Source organism: Elephas maximus, chromosome 15 (genome assembly GCF_024166365.1).
Source record: "Elephas maximus indicus isolate mEleMax1 chromosome 15, mEleMax1 primary haplotype, whole genome shotgun sequence".
In the NCBI taxonomy this organism is placed as follows: domain Eukaryota; kingdom Metazoa; phylum Chordata; class Mammalia; order Proboscidea; family Elephantidae; genus Elephas; species Elephas maximus.
Window position 1 is genome coordinate 18,859,816 of NC_064833.1, and position 22,351 is coordinate 18,882,166.

Sequence of the window (22,351 nt, forward strand, 5' to 3'; positions counted from 1 at the left end):
AATATTGAAAGGATATTACTTTACTTGTATCTACAGTCAACACCTACGGAAGCAGCATTGAAGACATCAACCAATGTATTGCATTGGGCAAATGCTGCAAAAGATCTTTTTAAAGTGTTAAAAAGCAAAGGTGTCACTTTGAGGGCCAAGATGTGCCTGACCCAAGCCATGGTATTTTCAATTGCCTCATATGCATGTGAAAGCTAGACAAAGAATACGGAAGACTGAAGAAGAATTGACACCTTTGAAATATGGTGTGGGTGAAGAATATTGAATATACCATAGACTGCCAGCAGAACAAACAAGTCCGTCTTGGAAGAAGTATAGCCAGAATGCTCCTTAGAAGTAAGGATGGCAAGACTTCGTCTCATAGGCTTTGGACATGTTATCAGGAGGGACCAGTCCGTGGAGAAGGACATCATGCTTGGTAGAGGATCAGCAAAAGAGAGGAAGACCCTACACCAAATAGACTGACACAGTGGCTGCAACGATGGGCTCAAACATAGCAATGATTTTGAAGATGGTACAGGACTCGGCGATGTTTCATTCTGTTGTACATAGGGCCGTTATGAGTCAGAACCGACTTGATGGCACCTAACAACAACAACAACAACAACAACTGTTGAATGTAAAGGAGGGTTGAAACCTGAGAGACTTGTTTGGAAACTCTGGAGACAGAGATGAGAGGAAATAGCCAGGGCTCTGAACTGGTTCAAACTAGTTCAGTCATGGCTGATAAAGTGAAACCACAGACCCCAAATTTTTCACAATTTGGGTGATCTGGAATGGCAAAAAATTATGGATCAAAGCCCTGGAATGGGAGACTCAGAAGTGGCATAGTGAGCCTTTTCAGGAATCTAATTCAGGAGACTGGATTATTGGTGGGCGGTGAAGAGTGACACATGCATGTAAAGCAGCGCAGTCAGCTGCCATCTTTGAGCGGGGCACCACCGTTTCCAACCCTGCTCAAAATCTGACTATGCAATGCGTATGCTGCTGTTGTCTTCTAAGAGGGAGATTAGGTTTCTAGCAGGGCTTTAACTCATTCTGGTTATCATTCCGGTTCACCTCAATTTTTTTTTTTAATTTATTTATGGCAACCAACAATGATTCAAAAACAGAAGTGATACTGAGACAGACAAAGGATGGCCATGGATGACGCATCTAAAGCCAAGAAATGCCTGGGGCTACTGGAAGCTGACAGAGATATGAAAGACTCTTCCCCTAGAGAATCTGGAGGGATTATGACCTGGCTTACTCATTGATTTAATTTATGCTGTTTCAAGTCACCCACTTTGGGGTACCTTGTTATAGCAGCCCTAGGCACTAAATGACAAGGCTAAACCAGAGAGTGATCATTTCCTGGGCCTTCCTGTTTAGCCAAAAGCTTTAGAGGTGACTCAGGCAACCACTTTCTTCTTTTGAGCCCAGATGGATGCTACAGGACCAGAAAATCGACAGGGGGCAGAGGGTCTTTCTGTTCAACACGCTCACAGCCTACCTCTGTGACATTGGTGACAGAGAGAAGGGACTTCATTTTTTGGCATAAGTTTATGTATTAGGTCTGTTTGTATATTCATTCTTTTCACAGCATATGGAGGCTTATTTTACGACTTCAGCGTGTAAAATTGTTGCTCTTCAGCTCTAGTGAGTTAAAGAATCCCTTGAAGATCTGAGAAAGATACGAAAACTTTCCCCTGAAAAATGTCCAGGGACATTAATGTCTCGCGCATATTCAGAAGCTTGGGATCCTTCTTTGTGTGACATCTTCGCAGCATGCGGTTCACCCAAATTTTAAAAATTCAGATCTGTTCCCATTTCGATTCCTTGGCCATAACTGAACTGGGAAGAACCGGTTTGAAGCCCTGGAAATGGCAGAATCCTCTTGCCTCCAGCTCAGAGAGCACCTGCCTCATCTGCTGTGTTAATGAGGATTTTAATAGGTCAGGGAAGGATGCAATGGACCCTTTCTTTATTTTCTGAGGCAGTTGTCACTTCAGAGGCTACACAGCAAAGGGAAACACCTTGCTCCAGAGAGAAAAGTGTCTGTGGAGCCCCCCCTTTCATACCATAACCATCCCACCAACTTTCAAAGCTCAACTGAAATGGCTTCCAAACTGGGCTGAATTAAAATGCCTGGGGGCTGCTCAGTGTGGTAGGTAGAATAATACCACCCCCTCACCCCCCAAAAAAAGTCCAAGCCCAGTGAATTAGTTACCTTACATGACAAAAGGACCTTTGCAGATGTGATTAAGAACTTTGAGATGGGAGATTGTCTGGATTATCCTGGTGGGTCCAATCTAATCACATGGGTCCTTAAAAGCAGAGAAAATTTCCTAGCTGTGGTTAGAGGGAGACATACCGTGGAAGAAAGGCACAGAGAGATGTGACTTTGCTGGCTTTGAAGATGGAGATGGATTATGAGCCAAGGAACGTGTGGCCTCTAGGAGCTGGAAAAGGCACGGAGACAGATTCTCCCCAAGAACTCCCCAAAGGGAACATAGCCTGCTGAGGACATCTTGATTTTCACTCAGCGAGACCCGTGTTAGACTTGTGACCTACAATAAATTTGTGTGTTAATCCACTAAATTCATGGTAATTTGTTACAGCAGCAGTAGAAAACTAATACATTCATGAGCATTATTGGTTGAGAAGTTTCTTAGACCATGCGCCAAGAGCATTTCTAAAACATGAGTCTGACCCCCTTTCAGTGGAGACTCCTTGTCCTGTTGGTTCTACCCCTACCAACTTTAGCAAAGTGATCAGCGTTTGGGTTCATGTTTTCAAGCAACAGAAGCCCCTGATGTTTAGAAAACGAAATCTATGTGGCAGTGTTTTGAACAGTAAATCATAAAATTGAACATCTTCAAGTGAACACCTGGGAATGACAGCATCGGCAAGTTACAGGCTGCAACATCGTATGTAGTACATATTACTAACAATAAGATGTACAGAAACAAACAAAAACCCAGACAGTCATGTGATTCATCATAGCTCCAGTATGTCATACGACGGGGACTACCTGTACTGTCTTCTCTCTCTGCCTATGGTGCTCTTCCTCTCTTTTTCTTATACTACATCTCTGTTCGGCCACCACTTCCTCAGAAACCCTTCCCTGACTGCTGCTAATTCAAAATTCAGAGCATCTCCGTAATGCTGTCTCTGCTCCTGGTACTTTCCCCTGGTCAATTCATCAGTTTGTAATTATCTATGTCTGTGATTATTTGAATAATGTCTTTTCTCCATTAAACTCTATGCTGCATTTGAGTAGGGGCTTTAGCCGACTGTGTACTTTTATGTCCCCAGCTGTTATCATAGTATCTGGGTTGTGGATGTTGTTGTGTGTCATTGAGTTGATTCCAACTCACAGCAATCCTAAGGGACGGAGTAGAACTGCCCCATAGGGTTTCCAAGGAGTGACTGGCGGATTCGAACTGCCGACTTTTTTGGTTAGCAGCCTGAGCTCTTAACCACTTCATCACCAGGGCTCTGGGATGTGGATAGTGCTCAGTAATTACCTATTGAGTAAAAATTAAACGGCCCCAGCTGTGAAACCAAACCTACTGTTTCCGTTTGTGTGTCTTACAAGGGAAAGAGAAAGGAAGGTATGAATGTTTCAACTAGAGACACAATTGAATATACTGTCCTGTGGAGTGGTTTTTTTTTTTTTTGGGGGGGGGGCTGGTATTAATTTTGTTTTGTTTTGTTTGGGGAAAAGCATTCAAATGTTTGGGGGAAAAAACCATAAGCTAAACCACCCTAAAGCAGATTTAAACTGAAAGAAAAACTCTAAGCTTTTGAATGAATAAATTCAAATTAATCTTATTTAAGAACACAAGTAGGGGACTCATGACAATTTCTTGGGAAAAGGGCTTTCTGCCCTTTTTATTTTTAAACTCTAACATTTTTAGGACCAGGGCTGCATGATGAGGCCGAGAACATTATTTATTATTATTTTTTTACATTCAGGACAGACCATAGGTGATATCCTATGTATAGAACACCAGACAGAGCTGATTCCAAAATTACCAGTTCTTCTCACCCATGCCTTATGACGCCATTTGACGTGAAAGTCTTTCAGATACTTCTGCTCAAGGGTTTTCAGCATTTCAGCATCTTTCGACACCAAAGGAAAGTTGGTGAGCTCTATTTAACTTCCGAGGACTTTTAGATTTTTTGTTGTTTTTATGGTGGATTTGCACAATGCATTGTTTTCTCAAGACTTTAGATATCTATTTTTTTGGTCTGGAATCCAGCAGAGGGTATAATACCTTAATTCCAAATTTATCCTGGGATAATACTACTCTTTTCCTTTTTAAACAACACCACAGATGGAAGCTGTGCTTATTCTTTTTTTTTTTTTTTAATTGTTTTTAGTTTCTTTCCTTTAATGAAAATAAAAGTCTAGCACTTACCAGCAAATACTAGGATTACTTCATACACTTATAGATTGTCAAAGCTCCATAAAACCGAAACACCAAGCCCACTGCTTTTGAGCTGGTTCTGAGTCACAGCAACCCTAGAGGACAGAGGAGAACTGCCCCATAGGGCTTCCAAGGCTGTAAATCTTTACAGAAACAGACTGCCACATCTTTCTCCCACAGAGCGGCTGGTGGGTTCGAACTGCCAACCTTTCTGTTAGCAGCTGAGTGCTTTAACCACTGCGCCTCCAGGGCTCCTGTCTAATCTCTGTATCTAGACCAAAATCCTCCCTAAACCTGAAGTTTTCTCTCTTGATTTACATTTTTAAATCTTTAACTATTCTTATCAATTTTCTCAGGACTCTTCCCATGTTTTCCACTTTATTTTAGCTGAATGACTTCCCAATTAAAGGAGACCATTGAACTATGTCTAATACTAGGCTTTAGAGTTAAGTCTGGTTTTGAGTCCTGTCTCCACCATTTAATAAATGAAATGTTTCTGAGCCTCAGCCGTCTTATTCTTAAACCTCATCCATGGAACACATTTTTTTTAATCTGGTGGCCTTCTTGGATGACCCACAATTTGAAGATAAAACAGTATCTTAGGAAACCACTAGAATGCAAAATCCATGGCAGCAGGGGCCGTGTTCATCTCTGCTACATCTCCTCCGGAAACCTTGGTGGCGTAGTGGTTAAGTGCTACGGCTGCTAACCAAAAGGTGGGCAGTTCAAATCCACCAGGTGCTCCTTGGAAACTCTATGGGGTAGTTCTACTCTGTCCTATAGGGTCACTATGAGTCGGAATCAGCTTGTTCGCAACAGGTTTTGTTTTTGTTTTTTGTTATATCTCCTCTGCCCAGTACAAAGGAGACACAATACATATTTTTAAATGAATGAACACATTTAAAATTATATTCATTTATTAAACTTTTTACATTAAAAAGAATACACTTATTTTAGAAGTTCTAGGATAAATAGAAAAACAAGAAGGAAAAGAAATGATACTACCACTTAAAGGTACTCATTAACATTTTGGTGTATTCCTCTAGATATTTTTCTATGCACATATCGATTTTTTTATTTTTACATCATACTGCACACACAGTTTTCTAACTTATACATTCTTTTTTATATAAAATGTATTCAATACATATATTCCATGCTATCAAGTATTTTTCAACATTAGTATTGATGGCTGTGCATTAGTCCACAATAAGAATGATCCGTACATAGTTCATGTAGCCAATCCCACAAGCAAACCTTGCCAGTGCAGTAAATACTCCGTTCTAAACTGGGCATCTGGTTACAGAGGGCATGATAGTTACCAGGGAGTGAGCATCTGGGGCCAGAAGTTAATGAACAACACTGAGTCTAAAACCATACAGAACATGTTTCAGTCTTTCTATAATGAATCAGAAAAATCCTACAAGGAATTTCTATGTGCAAGTAAATATCCCTCACTTTGGAAGACTTATATCTGTGCAAGGCTAGCTAAAGATATAGAAAACCAGACAAACAAACAAAACCAAACTCGTTGCCATCCTGTCGAGTCCAACTCAAAGTGGCCCTATAGGACAGAGTAGAACTGCCCAATACGGTTTCTAAGGAGCGCCTGGTGGATTCGAACTGCTGACCTTTTGGTTAGCAGCTGTAGCTCTTAACCACTACACCACGAGGGTTTCCAAGGAAATGGAAACGCTAGTTCTTTTGGTGGGCAAGAGGAGAACTCCAACCCAGTGTCCTCTCTACCACTGAATGGCCCTTCATGATGAAGAAATGGCTGCCCTACTTACACATGGTGGCAGGCTAAGTGCCGGATAGCACCAAGGATGGCCATTCATATCACGGTCTATGGGAATGCCGTACTTGGTGGGGCCTCTATGTCTGGCTAAAGGGGAGTCTTACTGGTAGCATGGAGACACACACACACAATTGTATTTCCTATATCTTACAATAGATTGTAAAATTCCCACTTCGAAATTGCCATACAGCCTAAATAGAAATAAGTTTCTCCAGAATTCACTACTACTATTTAAACATGCCCTACAAATACTGATTTTAGTAGAAAACCACCAGTATATTGTTTCTGTAGATGGGTCTTTCAGCAATGAGGTATTTTAGGTGATTTATATGACGTTTGCTGCAAGCACTTTCATAGCCTGAATAAGTGTGTCCTGTGAACAGTAAGGATTAAACAAGATTAAGATATGAGGCTTGGTAAATATCTAGTGATTTGCTAAAATGTTTTCAGTCTATTTGCTATAAAATTTTATTTAAAAAAAAAGTATTTCTAACAAAATCTCAGACTCAGACTTCTTAGAGTAAAGTTAATTACATAAAGAAAAAATTATGACCCAAGTCAACTGGAGGTCACCATTGATTATCTTGAGGGGAAGGAGTTATTATTTCACGCTGCCTATGGGCAAAAATGTGAATTAAGACTTTCGAGTTTGAAAGGTGTGTCAGGGGTTGGCGTCAGGAGAGAATGTTTCTTCTCCATCTCCTCCAGGAAGAGCTGATCTGTCTTTTGACATAGGGACTGGTTCTAGGCCCTTTGATTCTATTTCCTTAGTGCCCAGTGCAGTTCCCACTCAGAGTACATTTTTTCCCCATGTTTGCAGGTGAGGAAGAAGAAAGGCTTGGGGAAAAATGGGTTTGAGTCCCTCTACAATCCTTCAACTCATCGCATTGGGCAAATTGGCTGCAAAAGACTTTTTTAAAGTGTTGAAAAGCAAAGATGTCACCTTGAGGACTAAGGTGCACCTGACCCAAGCCATGGTGTTTTCAGTCACCTCATATGCATGCAAAAGCTGGACAATGAATAAGGAAGACGGAAGAAGAATTGATGTCTTTGAAATATGGTGTTGGTGAAGAATGTTGAATATACCATGGGCTACAAGAAGAACAAACAAGTCTGTCTTGGAAGAAGTACAACCAGAATGTCCCTTAGAAGCAAGGATGGCAAGATTATGTCTCACATTCTTTGGACATGTTTTCAGGAGGGATCAGTCCCTGGAGAAGGACATCATGCTTGGTAAAATAGAGCGTCAATGAAAAAAAAGAAGATCCTCAACGAGATGGATTGACACAGTGGCTGCAACAATGGGCTAAAGCATAACAATGATTGTGAGGATGGTGCAGGATCGGGCGGTGTTTCATTCTGTTGTACACAGGGTCGCTATGAGTCGGTACTTGACAGCACCTGACAACAGCAAAAACAATCCTTTATGACCCCACGACGATCCTTCGGCTGATGGCTCCGGGCAAGGTATAGATGAAGAGGACCAGGAAGATGATGAGGATGATCAAAATGAAGCCGATGATGATGTACTTTTTGTAATTCTTCCAGATGAGGTGGTATAGGCACTTGAAGGGGTTCACCAACCATGAGAAGGAGGTGTTTGGGCGGCTGAGAGGGAAGCAGGAAAAAATCAGTCAGGGAAGTCAACACTTAGGAGTCTCAAGACTCAGGGAATATCTCTGACCCCACTTTGTGGGGGTCCACAGGAGAGGCCTGGGAATGGGAGAAGAAGACCACGCTGCCTGAAGCAGAACAATCTCACATTTTGGACAATAACTATTCTTGCATCGTTTTCAAGGTTGGTCTGGAGCAGGGTTAGAGCCTAGTTAGAAACCAGCCAGAGGCCTGACCTCCTTCTATGTGTCCAACCCTGACCAACTCAAGCCCTACCTTTTTCCTGAAGTCTCCTGACCACCCAGTTCATAATGATTCCCCTCACCTTGAATTCCTACCTCACCTATCACTTGACTTACCTGCTCTTGGAACCTAACTTATTTGTCTTCTAGACTCATAGCTGTTTTATGAGTGTGTGATTTCTCCCTAAGCAGATCAAAAGCTCCTAGAAGGCAAAGCTTACCTCTTATATGTTTTTTGTGTTCTTCAATGTGTCTTTTTTAGTGCTAGGTACACATGGTGGAGGCTTAATAAATAATTATGAATTAATGAACAATTAAGCACCCATTATGTTCCTGACACTATGATAGATGCAATGTAGGTACAGAGACAAAACTGTCATCTCGAGACATTTGGGGTCTGGGAGGGGATAGAACAGATACAATTGAAAGAGTCATTTTGTATACATATACCTATCTACCTACCAGGACTGCCAAAAGAACGAATAAATCTGTCTTGGAGGAAGTGCAGCCAGAACGCTCCTTAGAGGAAAGGATGGCGAGACTGCGTCTTACATACTTTGGACATGTCAGGAGGGATAGGTCCCTGGAGGAGGACATCATGCTTGGCAGAGTACAGCGTGAGCAGAAAAGAGGTAGACCCTCAACAAGGTGGATTGACACAGTGGCTGCAACAATGAGCTCAAGCATAACAACGACTGTAAGGATGGCACAGGACCAGGCAGTGTTTCGTTCTGTTGTGCATAGGGTCACTACGAGTCGGAACCAACTTGATGGCACCTAACAACAACAAATAACAATCTACCTACCTACTTACCTATCAATTTGTTTCTTAACTGACATATAACATAGATTGAATTGAATAGGGTAATCGTTTCTTTCAATAATTCTACTTCTGGGAATTTAATATACAGTAATTATTTAAAAAAGGGAAAATATGTTCACAATAACAATGAAAGAAGTAGATTAAATGTTCAATCGTGTGTGGGGGCGACCAAGTCAATAGTGGAACATCAGAAAAAGAAATATTCCAGAGTCATTAAAAAGTCTAATTCTGACAACTGTGGCAGCAAAGCAAAACTTGGCAGTAAACACTTGAATAATATTAAGATAATTTTAATTAGCATAATTAGAGAGTACGAGAAATATCCACGTAAAATTAATATTCCCATGAAAAATGGCTAGAAAAGAATATATGTGAAATTATTCTAGAAAAGCTGACGCAGTAGTGTTATAGACAAGCTCCCCAACCATTTCCCAAACACTCTGAAATGTTTTTCAATTACAGACACAAAAAGCTGTGTAAATTAGGTGGCACTATTTTTTCTATTGACTACCTCACTCCTAAGTTTTCCCCAGAGGGACCCTCTAGGCCAATGCCCACGTGACCCACAAATGGCCTTTCCCATTTCCAAGGCTCTCGTTCACGACTCCACTCACTTGGGTTTGGCCAGAGGTTCTGGCTCCTTTCTGGCTTTTCCCACAGGATTTTTCTTGGCTTCTTCTTCTGTAACAAGGTGAAACTCAGCTTCAACCTTGCCCTGGAGAGAGAAGAAAGCTTTAGTTTCTAGTCAGAAAGACCTCGTGGGGCAAGGCCAACCACCTAGGAGAAGTGGTAACGTGTTGAGGAATGCCAGGAAATATTTTGATTATCTTGATGCTTGGTTTTGAGAAGTATTGTTGCCTTTTCAGTCCTGGGAGAAGCCATTTGTATAATGAACAATCAGACTCCTGAAACGATGGCACTGTCGAGTTTTGTGAAAGGACAGGGGCCCACCGGTACACATAGATAAGCATATACCTCAGTCACATGGACTATTTTGCCTGAAGTCGTTTACTATCTGAAGAGATAATATTCATTAAAGAAACTTAATAGTCATTAGAAAGGGGACTAAGTACTTGAGTGGCAGGACCCTTTTGAGTCTGCTTTTTTCTTTCTGTCAATGATTCTTAAGAGAAAATTGGTTGGCACAGCCTTTCATTTGCAGAATGGCTTTTCTGTCATTCCTTCATTCCTTTTCATTATCTCCAATAATTGTTTTAGAATTTTCCATTCTAGCATCCCCTTCTCTCCTCAATAAGAAACAGCCCTTCTGATTTGAAAAGTGTGAATAATGTGCTTCAGAGTACCGTGCCAAAGTCATTGGCAATGGTGTAAGCCTTGAGTTATTGAAGCATGAGTGAGACCCTCCACAAAAGATGAGTCATTCTTATTCATGCATTCATTATTTTTTGAGGTTCACTGTGTGCCAGGGTCTGTTCTAGGCACTGGGGATTTAATGATTATCAAGAAAAACAGAGTTCTCGATCTATTGGAGCTCATGTTCTTAACAGAGGAGATCCTCTTTCCTCTTGCCTCTCTTGGTTTTGTGCAACTAGGAATTCTACTTCTGGAGAGCTAAATTAAGGGAGTAATTCAAAATTCAGAAAAGGGCTATGACCAAAGCACAGTCATTATTCTTTGGATGCTCAGATTGTCCTGTTTGTTACAACGTGATGTCCCAGGCTTGCCTTGTACTCTCTGCCCTAGACCTGGAGTCGGCCACTTCTCCAAAGATCCCTGGATTCTTCCAGCAGGAAATGGTGTTTCAAAACCAAGATCTAGGTGCTAGGAGTATTGTTTGTACTGGGGTGATTTTATTTCTGGTCCTGTCAGTGGAAAGAACTAGGAAATACATTTTTTAATACCCAAGAGTCTACAGTGATACCAACGGCAACAAAAAAACCAAGGGAGAAAAAAAATCTCATTTGCCACCAGTGGAAGTGATTATTATACCAATTTTTATTCCGAAAGTTCATTCTTTTTCTTCTGAAAATTGGTAGTTAAGGGAGAGAATTAAATACCTATTGTGTCTTTTGGGGGGGAGGTTGTAATTTATTTCCAGTTGATGAAGAAAAGCTCATCTTGACAGAAGAATGCCAATTAATCACTAGAGAACTATTGATAGAACTAGATGGATGGGTGGACAGAAGGATGGAAAGAAGGGAGGGAGAGAGGGAGAGAGAGGAAGGAAGGGCTAGAAAAATAATCTTACGGCCTTCACATGTAGGTAATCTCTGATTTACAATGTATCCAAGTTACAACAAATTGTAACTCACAACCATCTGTTGTTTTTGTGTGTGTGTGTGTGTATCTTATCAAACAGTAGGTACTACATACAATGTTGCAGTGTGTAATTTGCTGATGTTATCTTCCTCAGATGTTCACTCACAGGTGTTTAATGCTATGATTTACTGTTCAAAATACTCCTGTATAGCAGGCTACGAAAACTTAAAAAAAAAAAAAAAGAGACATTCAACCTATGTCAGAATGGAGTCATGGGAACGGAAGCCTGTCAAAAGTTGGGGACACCCTGTACATTATTCTATTTAAACCTTTCAACAACCCTACAAAGTAGATGGAAACCCTGGTGGCGTAGTGGTTAAGTGCTACAGCTGCTAACCAAAAGGTCGGCAGCTTGAATCCACAGGCACTCCTTGGAAACTCTATGGGACAGTTCTACTCTGTCCTATAGGGTCACTATGAGTCGGAATCAATTTGACAGCACCTAACAACAAAGTGAACAGCTTTTATTCCCATTTTACAGCTTTTATTCCCATTTTACAGCTAAGGAAACCAAGGCTTGGTGACATTTACTAACTTTTGTCATCAAACTAGGATTTGTATCCAAGTCATCAGACACCAAATTCCATTCCTCTGCTACTTTATGTGCCCAGATGGCCCCTTTTTGTGGAAGAAGTAGGCTGTTTTTTAGCAAGGAATCAATGCGCTTTTCTGAAATGATTAAGAGGAATTTTGTAATGTTGCTGTGGGTCTGGTATTAGTGTGTGCTTTTGATCTCCATCAAAGGGCTACTTTGGGTAGCTTAAGGAGGGGTATAGCACAGCACAGCACAGCACAGCACAGCACAGCACAGCACAGCACAGCACAGCACAGCACAGCACAGCACAGCACAGCACAGCACAGCACAAGACTAAGGAAATAGGATTTGGTGCAGACAGATCTACGTTTGAAACCAGGCTCTCCCATTTACTAGGCATGCGACCATGGGTTAGTTACCTGCCCTCTCTGGGGATATTAATCACAGGTACCCCAGAAGGTTGCTTTGAAGAATAAATAACATATATACAGTATTTCGCGTGGTGCCTGGTAGATAGTTTGCCCTCGAAAAATTATAATTTTTATCCTTCAACACTGTGTCATAAAAGGAGAAGATATTGAAGCTGTCAAGGATTTCATTTTACTTGGATCCACAAACAATGACCATGGAAGCAGCAGTGAAGAAATCGAATGATATATTGCGTTGGGTAAATCTGCTGCAAAAGACCTATTTCAAGTGTTAAAAAAGCAAAGATGTCACTTTAAGGACTAAGGTATGCCTGACCCAAGTCATTGTATTTTCAATTGCCTCATAAGCATGCAAAAGCTAGACAATTAGGAATTAGGAAGACTGAAGAATTGATGCCTTTGAATTATGATATTGGCAAAGAATATTAAATATACCACGGACTGCCAGAAGAAGAAACAAATCTGTCTTGGAAGAAGTACAGCCAGAATTCTCCTCAGAAGTGTGGATGGCAAGACTTCATCTCATGTACTTTGGACATGTTATCAGAAGGGACCAGTCCCTAGAGAAGGACATCATGCTTGGTAAGGTAGAGGGTCAGCAAAAAGGAGGAAGATCCTCAACAAGATGGATTGACATGGTGGCTGCAACAATGGGCTCAAACATAGCAATAATTGTGAGGATGGTGCAGGACCAGGCAGTGTTTCATTCCATCACACGTGGGGTTGCTGTGAGTCGGAACCGACTCAATGGCACATAACAACAACACTATGTCATGAATGGAAGCATGTAATTTAATGGCAAACATCTCCTGCCCATACTGAAAACACCCAGAGAAGTCCCACGGATCCAGAGTTCCACAGAGGAAAAAAAATGCAAAGAAAAGGCAGGTAAGAACGTGAAATTGAATTCTGCCCCAGGATAGGTGTCATCGGTTATTATCATGAGGAAGGTGCCTTGCCTGAGCATCACGCCCCACTTGAGTGGTCAGGAGTGTTTATCGGTGACACAGAGGCAGCAGGAGGAATGTGATTACTGACACATCCTGATAGATGCCAGCTCCTCACCCTGTATCTCACCCTACGCAGCGTTCCCTGTCTTGTTTCAATCATTAGTATTTAGCCAAGCAGAGATTTTAAACTAATAATCTCCAACGGTAGTTTTAAATCAAAGCTGGAAAAAAACGTTGACAGTTTCAGAGACTATTAACCTAATGCCATCTGTGGGATGAAGAAAATGATAAGGAAAGGTCATGGATTATGCTGAGTGAAATAAGTCCATCATGAAAGGACAAATACTGAATAAACCCACTTACATGGAATAGGCAACTGTATGGAGATGAAAGTTTACTGGCAGGCACCAGGGGTGGGAGGAACAGGGAAAGGGAGAGTCATTGCTCAGGAGACACTGAGCTTCTGTCAATAATAATTGGAGAAAGGATAATGGTTGTACAACATGAGGAACACAGTCAATGTCTCTGAATCATACAAGTAAACATTGTTGAATGGGCAAATGTTTTGTTATATATCAGTTTTTTAACCACACACACGCACACACAAGCCAACTCTGGTTTCGTGGTGCTTCCAACCTCACTAGCGGATGCTTGAGGAGGCTTGGAAGTGATGTGCTCAGAATGGACACACCTTCTTCAGTAATAATTACTGCTTATTACAGTGCAATAATTGGGAAAAAAAATAATAGTTGTTATCCTTCATGTGTATGACATGACAGAAAGTAGCCCCACAGCTCCAGAGTTCTGTTGGCAGCAAATGTGAAGCAACAGGCTGCAAGCAGATGAAATTAATTCTGCCCTTGGATTAACCCTCCCTGGTCTGAGACAGGGCATTCTCATGGGTTGACGGTGGGAATGCTCACTGGTAAAATCTTCTAAGAAAAGGAATTTTTGTATACATGAGCAGACCTTATATAGTCATACTCTGCACCTAGGAATTCTACTTCTAGGTAGCTAAATTAAGGAAATAATTCAAAAACAGATTGAATTGTGCAAAAATAGTCATTATTCTCTGGATGTTCAAATTGTCCTGTTTGTCACAATGAGATATCCCAGGCTTGTTGTTGTTGTTAGGTGCCTTCAAGTCGATTCCTACTCATAGCGACCCTATGTACAGCAGGATGAAACAATGCCCGATCCTGCACCATCTTCACAATTGCTGATATGTTAGAGCCCATTGTTGCAGCCACTGTGTCAATCTATCTCATTGAGGGTCAGTCTTTTTTCGGATACTGTTGTTGTTGTTGCTAGGTGCCCTCAAGTTGGTTCCATCTCATAGCAACCCTATGCACAACAGAACAAACCACTGCCTAGCCCTGCACTATCCTCACAATCAGTGCTATCTTTGAGCCCATTGTTGCAGCCACTGTGTCAACCCATCTCATCGATGGTCTTCCTCTCTTTTGCTGACCCTCTACCTTACCAAGCATGATGTTTTCTCCAGGAACTGGTCCCTCCTGGAGCAGAAGCTCAAAGAGACAAAGACCTTCTTCCAGAGCCAACAGAGAGAGAAAGTCTTCACTTAGAGCTGGCACCCTGAATTCAGACTTCTAGCCTCCTAAACTGTGAGAAAATAAATTTCCGTTCATTAAAGCCATTTGTTTATGGTATTTCTGTTATAGCAGCAGTAGATAACTAGACAAAATTTGGCGGCACAATGGTTAAAGCGCCCAGCTGCTAACCTAAAGGTCAACAGTTGGAACGCACCAGCCATTCCATAGGAGGAAGATGTGGCAGTGCGCTTCCATGAAGATTACAGCCTTGAAAACTCTATGGGGTGGTTCTACTCTGGGCTATAGGGTCGCCGTGAGCAGTATTGCACGCTTATCTTGTACTTTCCTCCCCAGACCTGGAGTCAGCTACTTCTCCAAAGACCTCTGGATTTTGTTTCTTTAAGCAAGAAATGAAGTTTTGAAACCAGGGTCTAGTTGCTAGGGGTGTTGTTTGTACTGGGGTGATTTTACTTCTAGTCCTTTCAGTGGACAGAACAAGGAAACATACTTTTAAAAATCCACGAGCCCACAGTGATACGAAAACAAGTAGAGAAATCTCATTTGCTACCATCGGACATGATTATTACACCAATTGTTATTCTGAAAGTTGGTAGTTAAGAGAGAGAGTTAAGCATTTACCATGTCTTTTTGAGGGGAGGCTTATTTATTTCTAGTTGATAAAGGAAGGTTGATCATAACAAAAAATGCCAACTAATAAACAGAGAAAGATTGATAGAATTAGATAGAGAGATGGAATGAAGGGAGGGAGAGAGGGAGGACTAGTAAAATAAATTTAAAACCAAAACCAAACCAAGTTGATTCTGACTCATAGTGACCCTACAAGACAGAGTAGAACTACCCCATAGGGTTTCCAAGGAGCGCCTGGGGGATTCTAACTGCCTGCCTTTTGGTTAGCAGCTGTAGCTCTTAACCACTATGTCACAAGGGTTTCCAAAATAAATTTACAACACCAATAAAATAAATAAATTAAGCAAGATCACCAATGGTTGTTAAAACCATTTGGTGAAAGGAGACAGAACAGGAATTTCCCATGGTGCCAAAGTGTCACCCCACAGGGTACTTGCTAATTGCAAAGAGAAAGCGCACTTTTACAATGAAGAGATCTTGTGGTCACCAACGTAATCAAGTGAGAGAACAGCATCACTGATAGTGTGACCAGCTGATAGTATGTGTCCCTTGACATGATTTAATACTTATCACATATTAAGTAAAATGTTTAACCTGATAAAGCTATTTTGTACCTAACTTTCAGTCTATAGGAAATGCAGGGCATAGAGGTATAAGATAAGCAGTGTCATGAGAAAACAACCAGAAAAACGGGTCCTGGTCTCAAAAAGTCAGTCTCATGTAAAAAAAAAAAAAAAAGGTGAAGGAATATTCTAAAATAATATAAATAAAGGGAGGTAATAATCAAAAACCTAATGTGAACCTTTGACTTGATCCTCTTTAAAAAAGAAAATAAAAAAGATATTTTGGGAGGTAATAGGGTCTCTCTTTATGGATGGAGAAGTGAATATGGTTTGGATATTGGATTATGTTAGGCAATCATTAACTTTCTTATGTGTGATGATGGCATTGTGGTCAGGTAGGAGAGTGTCCACATTTTTAGGAGATACACACTCACTCAGGTATTTAGGGGTGAAGTGTTGAGATGTCTACAACTTAATCTTAAATGGTTCAGCTATATAAAACCCTGGTGACGTAGTGGTTAAGTGCTATAGCTGCTAGCCAAAGGGTTGGCAGTTCGAATCCATCAGGTACTCCTTGGAAACTCTATGGGGCAGTTGTACTCTGTCCTATAGGGTCACTATGAGTTGGAATCGACTCGACAGCACTGGGGATATGTGTGTGTGTCATGGGTTGAATTGCGTCCCGCCCAAAATATGTGTCAACTTGGTTAGGCCATGATTCCCAGTATTGAATGGCTGTCCTCCAGTTTGTGAATATAATTTTATGCTAAAGAGAATTAGGGTGGGATTGTAACAAGAGATAAAAGGTAAGGGAAGCAAGCAGAGGGTTGGGGACCTCATACCACCAAGAAAGCAGCACCGGGAGCAGAGCGCATCCTTTGGACACAGGGTCCCTGTGCCTGAGAAGCTCCTCGACCAGAGGAAGATTGAGGACAAGGACCTTCCTCCAGAGCCAACAGAGAGAGAAAGCCTTCCCCTGGAGCTGACACCCTGAATTTGGACTTCTAGCCTACTAGGCTGTGAAAGAACAAATTTCTCTCTGTTAAAGCCGTCCACATTTGGTATTTCTGTTATAACAGCAGTAGATGGCTAAGACTATGTATATACATACATACATACATATATACACACACACATACATACATAATATACATGCACACATACATATACATATATATAACATTCATTCACACATACGTACATATACACATACATACATCCATAGACTCAAATATACAGGTAAGAGAAACACAGTAAAATAAGAACAAGTGTTGAACCTAGTGGTGTATGCTTTTCGTATGCTTAAATATTTTAAAGAAATAAATGTTGCAGAAAAATACATTGATTAAACTCTGGCATCTTATTTTGAGAATATGAAGAGTTCATAGTAATAATATAATGCAGGGAAAAGCTAATTATACCACTAATTGAGTGAAACAAAATAAAGGCAACAATATTTTAAATATAAAATGATCTCTACTGTGTAACATTGGCGCCCTGGTGGTGCAGTGTTTAAGAGCTTGGCTGCTAAACAGAAGGTTGGCTGTTCGAATCCACCAGCTGCTCCTTGGAAACCCTATGGGGCAGTTCTATTCTGTCCTATAGGTCGAGTCGGAATTGACAGCAATGGGTTTTCTACGTAACATTAACCAAAATCTATACACAGAAAAAAACACTGGGAATTATCAAAACATTGTCAATATTTTCTTCCGGTGGTGTGCCTACGGCTGCTATTTCTTCCTCTCTACATTCTCGTCTTGCAGATTTCCTACAAATGCATATTATATACTTTATCTTAAAAATAATCTTCACATGAAAACACCTTCTCCCTTTGCTAGTAGGGAATTTAAACTATCTGCCTGTCGACCAGCCTCCTCAACTAAGCTGTGGGTTTCTGGATGCCAGGAATTTGTCTTATTTATTGTTGAACCCTTACTGCCTAGCGTCTAAGTGAGTGGCCACAGCAGATGCTGACAGCTGTTTTTCATGCTAAGCTGGAGGCATAGCAAATTCTCTTTTACTTTCAGTTGTTGATGCCCCTGGGGCTTATCTGGGCTAGCTGTCAACCTGAGGGATCAACCTGTAAGAGAGCCTTCCTGATTTCCATCTCCTAGAGGAGTGATTTTCCTGGAGGATTGCTCTTAGCTGTCTGGTTAATTGGGATAAGGCACGTAAAATGTGTAGTGCAATGTCCTTCCCTGAGAAGAGCTGTTCAATACAAACTCCCTCTCCTTCCCCAAGGCTCCTTGGTCCTTGGCATCCCAGCTGTTTTTCACTTGCTATGAGGGAAGCCACCTTCCACACTAGAAGCTGTGTGATCCAAATGTCTAAATGACACTGCTCGGGTATATGGATAAGCAGCTTTAAAAATAAGCCAGACAGGTGGCAGCTCTGTAAACAAACTCCTTCTGGCCTGCTGGTGACTGGAACCAGAGGACAACAACGTTTCAACTGCTGGCTTCAAAGAATGGGAGGAGAGTCCAGGCAGAGGTGGAATTAGAGAATGTCTGTGCTGAAAAACGGCATCTTGGAGGCCTCAGTCCAATCCACCGATTTTACAGACGTGGGGACTGAGGCTTGGCGACATGAGGAGCTCCAGCGAGTGGCAGAACAAGTCAGAGGTTTTCCATTTCAGATCTCTATGGCGCCATCCACTTGGCAGCCAGATTCTAGCTCATTTAAGGCTCCCAGCAGCTCCATGAGGTGCATACTTTTATTTTCTCTATTTCACAGGTAAGGAACCTGAGGCCCAGGGAGGTAAAATGTGTTGCCCAAGGCCACACAGCTGGTCAATAATGGGGCCGGCTTTGAATGCCAGTCCACCTGAACCCGCCGTTAAACCCCCTGCTCTGGGCCATCTTGGACTGCAGAGGGGACCCAGAAAGCTTTTCACCCAAACATGCATTTTTTGATGCCCAGAAGCCCTCTGTGGGATCATGAATTATTCAAAATGTTCACATACACCTGAAGAAGGCTCCTGTCTTACGACAGGAATGCAAGAGGCCTTCTGGCCTGGTGGACCCAAGACGGCCTGGAAGCTAATGGACTCTTCAAAGCCCAAGGGCAGAGAAACTGCATTGAATCAATCAAACTGGAAAGTAAATTTCCCACATAAACGTCTCCCTTAAGGCCCAGCCATTACAATACGACTAGATAAGTGCGTTCCAATCACTGTAACAACGTGACATAGCCAGGCTCTGGCAATGCAGGGCACAGTGCTCCCAGTGCAGAGAGCAGGAGAAGACTGTGGAAATCACGCCTGCTCTGGCTACCTAGCAGCTGGGGATCAGATCAGAAGCCCAAATGCTTCCACTGGTCGTAAGCCAGCCTAGGAAAACAGATTGTGACCGCCTAACTGGGCCTTGATCCACTCACCACCGTGTCTCCAGACAACCTGTCTGCACTCTTTGGCCCTCCCACCATCAAAAACTACCTGTTCTCTGTCCTACTTCTCCAGGACCTTGCTCTCCGGCCTCTAAAGTGACACTTAAAACAAAAACTGTTGCCTTAGAGTCAGTTCTAACTTGTGACGCCCCCTAGTGTGTCAGAGTATAACTGTGCTCCATAAGGGTTTCAGTCGCTGATCTTTCAGAAGTAGCTTGCCAGGACTTTCTCCCAAGGCACCTGCGGGTGGACTCAAACCTCCAACCTTTTGGTTAGCAGCCGAGTGTGTCAACTCTTTGCATCACCCAGGGACAAGGTGAGAGTCGTATAAATTAATGCGTACTAATGCGTTCATTCATTCAATGGACATTTACTTAGTACTCCTATGTCTTAAGTAGACTGCATACACAGAGAAGGAAACCATATAAGCACGCTGCCGGTATGGTCAATATCTTAATTGTTCCTGAATTTACTTATTCAGTCAATAAATATTAAGTGTCTACCAGAGAGCCTTGGTGGCGCAGTGGTTAAGAGCTTGGCTGCTAACCAAAAGATCAGCAGGTCAAATCCACCAGCTGCTCTAATCTGTCCTATACAGTCGCTACGAGTCAGAATTGACTCAACAGCAATGGGTTTACTATGTGCCAGAAGAGTGAAAAAATCAGCCTTGGAGGACGTGTAGCCAACAAGCTCCTTAGAAGCAAGGATGGTGAGACTTTGTCTCGCTTACTTTGGTCACGTCCTCAGAAAAGACCAACCAATAGAAAATGAGGGAAACACTCCATGAGATGGACTGACACGGTGGCTGCAACAATGGGCTCAAACACACCAAAGATTATGAGAATGGTGTAGGACCAGGCAATGTTTCATTTTGTTATACATAAGATCACCATGTGTTGGAGATGACTCAAAGGTAACTAACAAAAACATGTACCAGGCACCATGTTAGACACTGGGAATCAGAAAGGCAACAGAAAGAGAATACAGACCTTTTGATTCCAGGTTGCTCATAGCAGAAGAGCCATGAAATCCACAGATAATTATAAATCAGCATGGTGGGAGCTACGGAAGCTTGAAGTATTACTTACACTTGGATTATTTCATGGATGACTGGATTCTTGACACATTTGGCCCTCTCACTGGACTCTAGCTTGTCAAAGGTAGAGGCCGTGTCTAACTCATTTCTGAATTCATTCATTCATCCAGCAATGAGTATCTATTATGTGCTAAGCACTGAAGCCCAGGACTTAGCACAGAGGCTGGCCTGTAGCAAACCCTCAGGAAGTAAGTGGAAGGACCGGGAAGAGCGAGTTGCCTGGAACCTCAGTCTCTCTACTCAATCTCACTAAGCAAAGGGAATTTAATTGAGAATGAAGAGGAAGAGAAAAAGTCCCACAAAAAATAATAAAATTAGACACTCTGGAGTGAGGGCAGCAGCTGCCACTTACCCATCCAGGGACACAGAGAATCCCCTGCCTTGCACCCATGGGGCCCCTAGGGCAGGGAAAGAGATAAGTGGGTCTCTAGTTCTAATCTAAGGAGCCCTGGTGGCACAACTGTTAAGTGCTTAGCTGCTAACCGAATACACTAGCTGTTCCAAAGGACAAAAGGCCTAGCAATTTGCTCCTGTTAAGATTACAGCCTAGGAAACTCTATGGGGCAGTTCTACTCTGTCCTGTAGGGTTACTGTGAGTTGGAATTGACTCAATGGCACACAACAACAGTTTTACCCTGAACACACATGGGGTCGCCATGAGTCAGAGTCAACTTGACGGCAACTAGTTTTTGGGGTCCCTGGGTGGTGGAAACAATTAACACGTTTGGCTGCTAACTGAAAGGTTGGAGGTTCACGTCCACTTGGAGGCTCCTCGGAAGAAAGGCCTGGTGATCTACTTTCAAAAAATTGGCCATTGAAAACCCTATGGGTTACGATTCTACTCTGACATACACGGGGTCGCCAGGAGTCAGAACTGACTCGACAGCAACTGGGTCCAGACCTGCTGCCCCAGCGGCCAGAGCCAGGTGTACCTGCCACAAGGCACTAGGAGTGGAGAGGAGAACACACTTGCCTACGGGAAGGTCAGCAACAGAGAAAAGAGCACATCCATGCAGTTTCGGTCGCTTTTGTCAACCTCACTAATCACGTGAATCATCCTCCTCCCTTACAGAAGAGTGATGCAGGTAGGGGACCGTGGTGGAAGACAAAACAGAAGAAACTTTCTTCCCAGTGTTTGTGAAAAGGCAGAAATTCCTACAACAGAGGCCACAATGTATGGACCAAGTTGGCAATGGACGGGAAGGGATAAACGGCTCTTCCTGCCATCACTGTCTCAAGGAAGCTTTCAAAAGACGATCAATTTTTAAATTTCTTGTGTTTGAGGGTGAAGGGATGAAGTAGTTACATTGAAATTACACATCAGTAGGGACTTAATGCAAAATTTCAAGAAATGTGGAAAAAAAAGAACGCCAAGGGCACAAGTTTAAGCCAAGAGGAGAAATAACCACCCCAACCAACACAGAGAGCTATTAAATTAACTATGCTGAAATATGGGAGGCTTTAAATGCATTTAGAAAATTTTCAAAGCACTTGCTTCTCAGCAGAACTTTTGCCTCAAAAACTTCTGTGTCACTTCAAGGCTCTTGGCTTGACACTCACAAAATGACTCATTTAAAGAACGTGGTGGCTCCCGACTGTCCCCACTCCACCTCCTCCAGCCTGCCACTTACTGTGAGCTCTTTGCTTTTAGCAAAAGGCCACCAGCCCCGCACACGCTTTTGCTGGAATATGGAGATCTTGCTTTCCTCGCTTGCGTTTTCAAACTTGCTGAGATCGCAGGCTTTGGCAGACTTGGCTGCTCGAGGGAAACTATTGAGGTTCATTTCCAGGGAGCCTGTGAAGAGATGCCCATAACAGTTATGGAAGAACTTTGAAAACTGATCACCTTCCCTATTTACTCATTCATTCATTCACTCACTCACCCACTCATGCATGGTTCAATCAGCACCATATTGGACCACAACCGTGGATGCAAATATGACTGAGACATGTTTGGGGCCCTCAAAGTATTAATAATGTGGTAGTGGGCAGAAGACAAGAGCAGCGATACAA

The 22,351-nt window shown here is 42.2% G+C and overlaps 1 protein-coding gene across 1 annotated transcript in view; it reads right to left on the reverse strand.

Moving 5' to 3' along the window:
- Positions 1-7,577: 7,577 nt before the first annotated feature.
- The window catches only part of FER1L6 (fer-1 like family member 6), a 155,169-nt gene continuing 140,395 nt past the window's right edge, over positions 7,578-22,351 (reverse strand). Inside the window, exons 39-41 of the mRNA XM_049854179.1 lie at positions 21,970-22,133; positions 9,516-9,616; positions 7,578-7,830 (exon numbers count right to left, since the gene is read on the reverse strand). Coding sequence (XP_049710136.1) covers positions 7,647-7,830; positions 9,516-9,616; positions 21,970-22,133 — 449 coding nt within the window. The 3' untranslated portion in view covers positions 7,578-7,646. The remainder of the gene's footprint in view (positions 7,831-9,515; positions 9,617-21,969; positions 22,134-22,351) is intronic.